At 45.6% G+C, this 9,397-nt stretch overlaps 1 protein-coding gene across 1 annotated transcript in view; it reads left to right on the top strand.

Moving 5' to 3' along the window:
* Window positions 1–3,084: 3,084 nt before the first annotated feature.
* The window catches only part of LOC106805284 (CD81 antigen-like), a 99,727-nt gene continuing 93,414 nt past the window's right edge, over window positions 3,085–9,397 (top strand). Inside the window, exon 1 of the mRNA XM_014806822.1 lies at window positions 3,085–3,790. Coding sequence (XP_014662308.1) covers window positions 3,725–3,790 — 66 coding nt within the window. The 5' untranslated portion in view covers window positions 3,085–3,724. The remainder of the gene's footprint in view (window positions 3,791–9,397) is intronic.

Below are 9,397 nucleotides of genomic sequence, written 5' to 3' on the forward strand. Positions count from 1 at the left end.
ACACACACACACACACACACACACACACACACACACACACACACACACACACGCGCGCGCGCACGCACACACGGTGTAGCCACGGTTCAGTGGCATAGATTATATCATTGTTCTTACATAGCATATTACCCCGGGGCCGTTGTCAGTAAAATTATTAAGGTAGAGGTTAAGATTTCGACTTTCGACTTCCGCACTTTTGACTAATGTTAATGTTACGAGAAAAAGCGTATCGCAGCTATGAGAAAACCTACGATAACAGGAACTTGATAGTTTGCTGTCACAAGGCTGCTGCGATTGGACGAGAATCGATCACAACACTCTAATTCATACACATTTATTGTACATCACAGCAATTTATGCATAATTTATTATCATGGTTAACCACATGTAAATAATATCTGAGGAAAAAAACGATACGCCCACGTATTTATTCTGTACAGCAACACAAGAAGCGAGTATCATTACCATAGAAATAACATTCTAGTCAGACTACTACTAACTACTACTTTACTAGTATCTCTATATATTTCTATGGTCATGACTCATCAAAATATCTAAAACAAGAGAACAAATGCCACTTGTACATATTTGTTCTGGCAAACGATCGGTAGGTATAAAAGTAGTGCTTCTAACGTGTTTTCCATTAAAAAACATGATTTACTAATTAATATAAAATGTAATATTACTATGATTGTAATTCCTTGAGTCATTGTGTTATTTTCATATTAGTTTTTTAATTTACGAGACGGTCTACGATCTAGTAATGGTAAGAGGAAATTTACTGGGATTTATCTCGTAACTTTACGATGTTTCTGTGAAAACAAGTCGAAGTTAATGTGCAAACTAATGTTAAGACTAATTTTGTTTCTGACTACGCGCCCCAGGAATGCAGGGTTAGAATGTGTATGCGTTTAGTTAGAGTAATTTGCAGCCTAACCAAGTTACAATAGCCATGAAACATGGCAAGACTAAGTTTAGCTACATACTCACGTTACAGTACTTGAAATCTACATTTATGTTACAGAACCCTTACACGAAAATATTTTTTAAACTTACATTACGTTAACTTAGCCTAACTTGAGTTATGTTATGTAGTGTACAGTTTAAGACATGAACAATGAACAATAAAGAAATGTTAAATTTAGTTGTTGATTTACATTTTTGTGATGTACTAAAAATAGAATCGTTTGATATCACAGTAATCTGTGCAACGAGGTAATAAGTAGTCATCATACAGAACATTGAACATTGACATCGAATTTGAAGAAATATTAAATGATACGTAGGAGTAGTAAGGAAAGGTAACTGGAAAGAGAAGTCTCGGTGCTAAAACAAGAATGATACGTTTTTATTAGAAAATTTGTGTAATTGTTGTAACAAAAATAGACAGATTACCCGATTTTGTATTTCATTGCTAGTAACGACATTATACCCAGAAATTCATTGCTGATACCGAGCTATACTACCCGTAATTTTAAATATGCAGTGATCAATGTCATATCATCATATATAGCTTACGTTAATATGTACAGGTTCATAGCATGACCCGATGCGAACTGGGGACGATGGCCAACGATACGCGCATGCTGAACACCTACCTTTCTCGATTCCTCTGCTCAGCCTACGGTATCTGCTAGTGGTGAGAAAAACACATGAAAGTAACGCAATCGCAACACGCGTGAGCCGGTTATATCACATAATGTTTCTTTTTATATACTCGGTAAAGTTACGCTTCATGGACGAATACACTTCGATCAGTATCGCAATGTGCGTGCAGGCACGTACAATTGCACATTGAATGGGAGTTGAACCGGAAAATAAAGTTCAGACATATGTCTGAGTACAGATCACAATTACAGGGAAATCATCTAGAATGACTCATCACATTAGTTCTATAACTTCGAGCATGCGTGCGCAGAAATATTATCATGAAGATCGACATCGGACGAACGGCATTCGGATATGAACTAAATAATATGCGTCGCTATATTTCTCTACTTTTCACACATTCGTCTCACTATTTATTAGCAAACCAGCCGCGACATCTTTCGTATCATATGGCAAACCGTATTATGAAGATTCACATAAACAGAGGAATGAGTTGTGGGTTATTGGTACGTTCATTGCCAACTGGTTCAAACCTTTTTTTCCCGCATATCATATGGACCACCTGTGGCGAGATCAATGTCACATTTTATGAAATCAAAACTAATACTGTCTATTGAAAATCAATATTACCCGCTGAACACTGCTGCCACATAGCATAAACGAGATAACCCATAAATGATAACAGAGCGTACGCACAGGTAAACATGATAACAGAGCGTACGCGCAGGTAAACATGATAACAGAGCGTACGCGCAGGTGAACATGACAACAGAGCGTACGCGCAGGTAAACATGATAACAGAGCGTACGCGCAGGTAAACATGATAACAGAGCGTACGCGCAGATAAACATGATAACAGAGCGTACGCGCAGGTAAACATGATAACAGAACGATATATTACGGCTAACCTCGCCCCTTATATTGCGTAATCCAATAACACTGTGCGCGCGACAGAATAAAATGACGGCTGCACTCGCACAGTGCAGAGTACTGAATTAACAACCTACGTAATTAATATGATAGAATCTCTCCGCCTGTTCGGACTTCATTCACGGCTATACCCCGTACTCTATAAGAATGATACGCGGCCAGGTCCGTCCACCACGTACATCGACAGGGCAAATCTGTGTATAATCTGTAGGGTGATTGCATCGTACTATTTTCCTGCCTCCGGTTACCGCGCCAACCCTTACTCGTCCGCCCTCTATTGGAAAAATCCGCAAGTTGACGAGACTGAAATATAGATGGCCACCGGTCGCCACAGAAATGCAACCGGCCACGTTGCTGCGCCACGTTCGGTGGCAGTCTACATCGCGGCTGCTGCTGCTGCTGCGTGTTCCGCATCCTCATCCATCCCGCCTCTCTCCGCTCGCATGTGCTGAGGCCTAGATTCCCCGCAGATGCGTGCGGCTGCCGCGATTGAAGGAAGTGCCGCTAACGAGCGACGATCAGACAATCAGGACGTTCCCTGGCGCATGTGTGCTCGGACGTGCATCTTCGGCTGCTGCCTCCCCCCCACACACAGTCGTGCAAGCAGACGCTCGCGCAGCACAGCAGACGTGCGCCGCGCCGCTGCATTCACGGCAGAGATTCGGCGCGTTCTGCTCATCTCGACCGACCGATAGCGTACAGCTGAACGCTCGTACACGCGCAGCGGAAGCCAGCACTGTGCTCTGCTACATCTACTAACACTATTACTACGTCTAGCTGCTGCTGCTGCTGCTGCTACTACAACAACAACAACAACTACTACTACTACTACTACTACTACTACTACTACTACTACTACTACTGCTGCTGCTGCTGCTGCATGGTGCTGCTGCTGCTGCTATAATACTGCTCAACACGTGACGTGTTACAAGGCCGTGAAGTCGACACGGGAGGTGCCGCTGATTTCGAATGCCTTCTATCGCACGGATTGCGACGAGCAATGTTGTCGCCGATATACGTCAGAAGGAAATTACGCGCGCACTAGCCGCATAGCATCGTTACACCTAACCGAGTACGACCGAACAGTGAGCTAGCATCACGCTGTCTCCACGCGCGACAGGAGCATTTACTCGAGGGCGACAGAAAGAGAGATATACAACGAGTCAACGCAAAACAGCTGTTCAAGATGGGATTGACCGGATGCATGCGGTGTCTAAAGTACACAGTGTTCGTCATTAACTTGCTGTTCTGGGTAAGTAGCTGCAGCAGTGTGGCTGGTTATACGTGAGGCAATGCCCATGACCATGTCCATGTCGTTGTTACGTGTAGGTTTCATTATGCACTGTTATTACCGTGTGGCTATTAGCTACGCGTGGCAATATTACACGTATATATGCAGTTGTTATTACGTACTATAACGCTCACTTCATGTTGCAATACATATGGCGCGCGCACGCACACACACACACACACACACACACACACACACACACACACACCTGCAACAACGCCACCACACACACACACACACTACACTACACACACACACACGACGCGCGCGCAGCACACACACACACACACACACACACACACACACACACACACTCACAACGGCACGCACGCACAGCGACACACACACGCACCACACACCACACACACACACACACAACCACACAACACACACACACCACAACACGCCACACACACACCACCCACCACACGCACGCACGCACACACAACACACACACACACACCAACACACACACACATCACACTCACACGCACGCACGCACGCACGCACCACCACGCACACACACACACACACACGTACACACACACACACACACACACACACACACACACACACACACACAACACACACACACACACGAAGAGCAAGAGACGATGATCGCGCCACGCATGCACGCACGCACACACGCACGCACGCATGCACGCACGCACACACGTGCCGCAAAGCAAACCGCGCGCTTGTACGCCACACAGGCACACACGTGTATACACACCCAACGTAGCCACACACACCAAGTCAAACACGCGTACCCACATGAACATACGTGCACGCACGCAGATAGGCAGGCGCACATACATACACACACAGACACGCGGCACGCACGCACACCCAGACCCGTGGCCGCAACATACACGCCCGCGTGTCGCATGCACGCGTCCGCGCATGTGTCCCGGCACGTTTCCGCTTACTAACAGCGATAACGCGTCTATTTATGCTGATCACAGCGAACCTAGAGCGGCGGTTATTAATGTTAAACGAGCCTATAAGCTATCGCAACAGTATATTATGTACATATATATACAGCGCGACAGGTTTTTTCTCCCCGCGGCAGCGGGGAACACCATGATGTGGTTAATGATGGTCGGAAGGAAGGGGAGAGGGGGGGAGAGGGGAGGGGAGGGGAAAGGGAGAGGGCAAAGGAAGCTCTAGCTGGGTTTCATGCGCAATGCTGAGCTATTCAGAAGCAAAATCTAAAGCTCCTCACTGCATGATTATTTACTTGTTCGTCTCACGATTTCAATACTATATTTTCACGGTGTTTCGCAAGATGTAGCGTGGTTTCACGCGGTTGTAGGGTTTCACACGTGGTATGTTCACGCGCGTGTAGGGTTTCCGCGTGTAGGGTTTCATGCGTGGTAGGGTTTCACGCGTGGGTATGGTTTCACACGTGTAGTGTTTCACGCGTGTAGGGTTTCACGCGTGTAGGGTTTCACACGTGTAGGGTTTCACGCGTGGTAGGGTTTCACGCGTGTTAGGGTTCCACGCGTAAGTAGGCGTTGCACACTGTAGGGTTTCACGCGTGTATGTGTTTTACACGTGGGTAGGTTTCACGCGCGTGTATGGTTTCACACTGGTACTGGTTCACACGTGGAATGGCTTACACCGTGGGTATGGCTTCAACGCCGTGGTAGGGTTTCCACGTTAGTTTCAGCAGGTGGTAAGTTCACTGCGTGGTTCACACAGGAGGTTTCAGCTGTATGGTTTCCACGCTGGTAGTCACACGTGGTTGTTCACGCATGGTAGGATTTCACACGTGGTATGGTTTCACGCGTGGTAGGATTTCACGCGTGGTAGGGTTTCACGCGTGGTATGGTTTCACGCATGGTAGGATTTCACCGCGTGGTATGGCTTTCCGCGTATAGTTTGGTTCGTCGTTGTGAGTAGTGCGAGGGGAGAACGTGAGTAACGCGACACGCGGGTAGGCTACGTTCACCGACGACGGATGGACGACAAATCGTTAATCTTCTTTCTCGTTTCCCTCGCCGAATTTACTCGCCGAGCGAGTCAAGTGCGGGTTGATTCTCAATCACCTCACTATTCTATCACCGCATTGCTGCCCAGACGTGTGGTGACCACAATGCTGAATGTGTCCGGCATGCGAAGTGACTGCCTTACCTAATTACCCTGTCGAACGAACAACTATATCTGGAAAAGATGATAGTGGCTTTAATATACGTTAGCGGCAGTACCGATACTTAATCAAAACAATAGGTAGACCGACTGACTGATATACACGTCATATATACATGTGTATTATAATGTATACGGTTAGCTTTCGTATTCAATCTTCTGGTTTTGTAGGCAGACAACTGTATTTTACGCACACCGTCGTATTCCATTTGTGGCTATAGTAAATAATCATAGTCGAACGCTCCTGGGCAATTACGTCATCATGGATTTGTCCTAGCAGTCGATCATAGTTATCGATCGTCATATCACAATATTCTATTCGCATAATCTATTATAATTCATGGTAGAATATTACATTGACGAGATTTATCGATGCATCCTGTCACGTGTGGAGATGTATCGATGTATCCTGTCACGTGTGGAGAGTTATCGATGCATCCTGTCATATGAAGATTTGTCTATGTATCCTGCCATGTGTGGAGTTATCTATGTATCCTGTCATGTGTGGAGTTATCTATGCATCCTGTCATGTGTGGAGTTATCTATGTATCCTGTCATGTGTGGAGTTATCTATGTATCTTTCCGTTATGTGTGAAGTTACTATGTATCCTGTCATGGTAGAGTTATCTATCGTATCCGTCTATTGCGAGTTATCTATGTAATCGCTGTTCATGTGTGGAGTTATCTATGTTCCGTCACGTGTGGGAGTTAACCTATTACTCTGTCATGTGTGGAGTTTATCTTATGATCCCTCATGTGTGGAGTTATCTATGTATCCTGTCATGTTGGAGTATCTAATGTATCCTTGTCTATGGTGGTAGTATCTATGTAATCCTGTCATGTGTGGAGTATCTATGTATCCTCATGTGTGGATTATCTTATGTTATCCTGTCATGTTGTGAGCTATCAGGTATCCTGTCATGGTGAGTTAGCTATGTGATCCTGATCATGTGCTGGAGTTAATCTTATGTATCTCTTTGTAGTGTTGAGTTATCTACTGTATCCTGTCATTGTTGGGAGATATCTGTATCTGTCATGTGGGGGTTACTATGTATCGCTGTCAACGTGTGAGTCATCTATGCATCCTGTCATGTGTGGAGTTTATCTTTATCCTGTCAGGTTGATTATATTATCCCATTTCCAGTGTAGGAGTTTATCTATGCATCCTGTCAGTGTGGAGTATCTATGTATCGCTGTCAGTGTGGAGTACTATGCCAGCCCTTCATTGTTGGAGTTACTAATGCATTCCTGTCATGTTGGAGTAATCCATGTATCTGTCATGTGTGAAGTATCTATGTCTCCTTCATGTGGGAGTTATCTATGTATCCGTCATTGGTGTGGAGTTATGCTTATGCTATCCTGTCATGTGTGGAGTTATACTATGTATCCTGCATGCGTGAGTATCTAAATGATCTCTGTCAATGTGTGGATTACTGTGTACCTGTCATGTGTGGAGTTATCCTATTCATCCTGTCATGTGTGGAATTATCTATTGTATCCTGTCAGTGTCTGGTGAGTTATGCTAATGGCATCCATGTCAGGCTTGAGTTATCTAGATGCCTTCATGTGTGAGTGATCAGATCCTTCTGTGTGTGAAGTTAATCTTGATGTATTCCTGTCCTGTGCTGGAGATGTGTCCTAATGCATCCTTCACGGTGTGGAGTTACAGTATCCTGACCACTGATCGTGGAGTTATCTATGATCGTTCAATACGTGTGAGTTATCTATTGCATCCTGTCATGTGTGTGGATTATCTATGTATCCTGTCATGTCGGAGTTATCATAATGTACCTGTCATGTGTAAAGTTTCTATGTATCCTGTCATGTGTGGAGTTACTATGTATCCTTTACATGTTGGAGTTTATCTATGTACCGTTCATCGCTGTGGAGTTATCTATGCATCTTAAGAGACACACAATTTAATGATCAACATATATTGTGTGGGATCCATATTACATGCTGGTTACTAATGCTGCTCATAGTGTTGATTAATCTACGTATCCCCACTGTTTATGTGTGGAGTATCTATGCATCCTGTCAGTTGGAGTTATCCTAGTATGCCACTCATTGAGAGTTATCATGTATCTCCGACAGATTAGAAGATATCCTAGTATCCTGACTAATTAGAAGATTATCTATGTTCTGACTATTAAAGTATCTAGTAACGCTGACGTATTAGAAGTTATCATATGTATGCCTGACGTATTAGAATTTATCTATGTTATCTGGAACGTATTAAAGTTATATCTATGATCCTGACGTATTAGAAGTATCTAGTATGCTGACTGATAGAAGTTATCTAGTATTCGTCATACAGCTAAACGGATCACAGCGCCGACACTCGACTACCCCACAGCGGCCATCGATACTCGATCAAAATTCCGCTTCGATTACTTCTGCCAACGTCTGTCGCTTGTAATACTGGTCAGCCCCCCCCCCACGACGAGATAATCGCAATCCTGCGAGAAGGTTCATCTACTTGGCGCGCCGATAAAGATCTGGAAGGAGAAAGGATATTAGAGTGTGTATTTTTCGGGACGGCGTGGCGGCCAGCTGCGCTCCAGACCGCGTCGGATCCGTGTAGTCTAGTCGCGTATATAGTAACCATGCAACGAAGTTATGAAATTTTGCACAATGGGCGAGATAGTGAACCGCAGGGGACCGGCTCGATTGGCTATTTTGTCTCATTTAATTTTTCTTATTTTGCTAATTTTGTTTATTTAAATAGGAGTAGGGTAGGGTTAGGATTAAGGTTAAGGTTAGGGTTAACCTGATTTCTATAATTCCACAACATACACGAATATAAGCGCCATCTAAGTTCGAATCACTATCTCTCCCTGAGACCGCTTACGTGAGCTATCCCCTGAACAGCGGGCGGTAGGGGGGGTGGCGAATCGCGACGGTGCGCCGGGTTCTAGACACCCACAGCACTCTTCGTTACGGGGTTTGGACACATCCGAGTCCGAGCGACATGAGGCATTGCGACCACCACCACCAAAAACAAACAACAAAAACGACAACTACACCGCAGCACCACCACCTACCACCATAGCACCACACCACCAGCAGGGCAAGCTAGCAGCAGCAAGCAGCAGCAGCGCACACGACCAGCAGCAGCATGCAGCAGCAGCACCAACCACCACCACCAGCAGCAGCAGGCAGCACCACCACCCAGACGCACAGCAGCAGCCACCACCAGCAGCAGCAGGCAGCAGTAGCAGCAGCAGCACCACCGACCACTACCCACACCAACTAGCACCACTCACCACCACCAGTATGCAGCAGCCAGCAAGCAGCAGGCAGCAGCAGCAAGCAGCACACACCACCAGCAGCAGCCGCGTGCACCACCATATCCACCACCACACCCCCAGCACCCACCACACCAACCACAGCAGCAGGCAGCAGCCAGGCAGCACA

This window comes from Priapulus caudatus, unplaced genomic scaffold (genome assembly GCF_000485595.1).
Source record: "Priapulus caudatus unplaced genomic scaffold, Priapulus_caudatus-5.0.1 Scaffold108, whole genome shotgun sequence".
Classification (NCBI taxonomy): domain Eukaryota; kingdom Metazoa; phylum Priapulida; class Priapulimorpha; order Priapulimorphida; family Priapulidae; genus Priapulus; species Priapulus caudatus.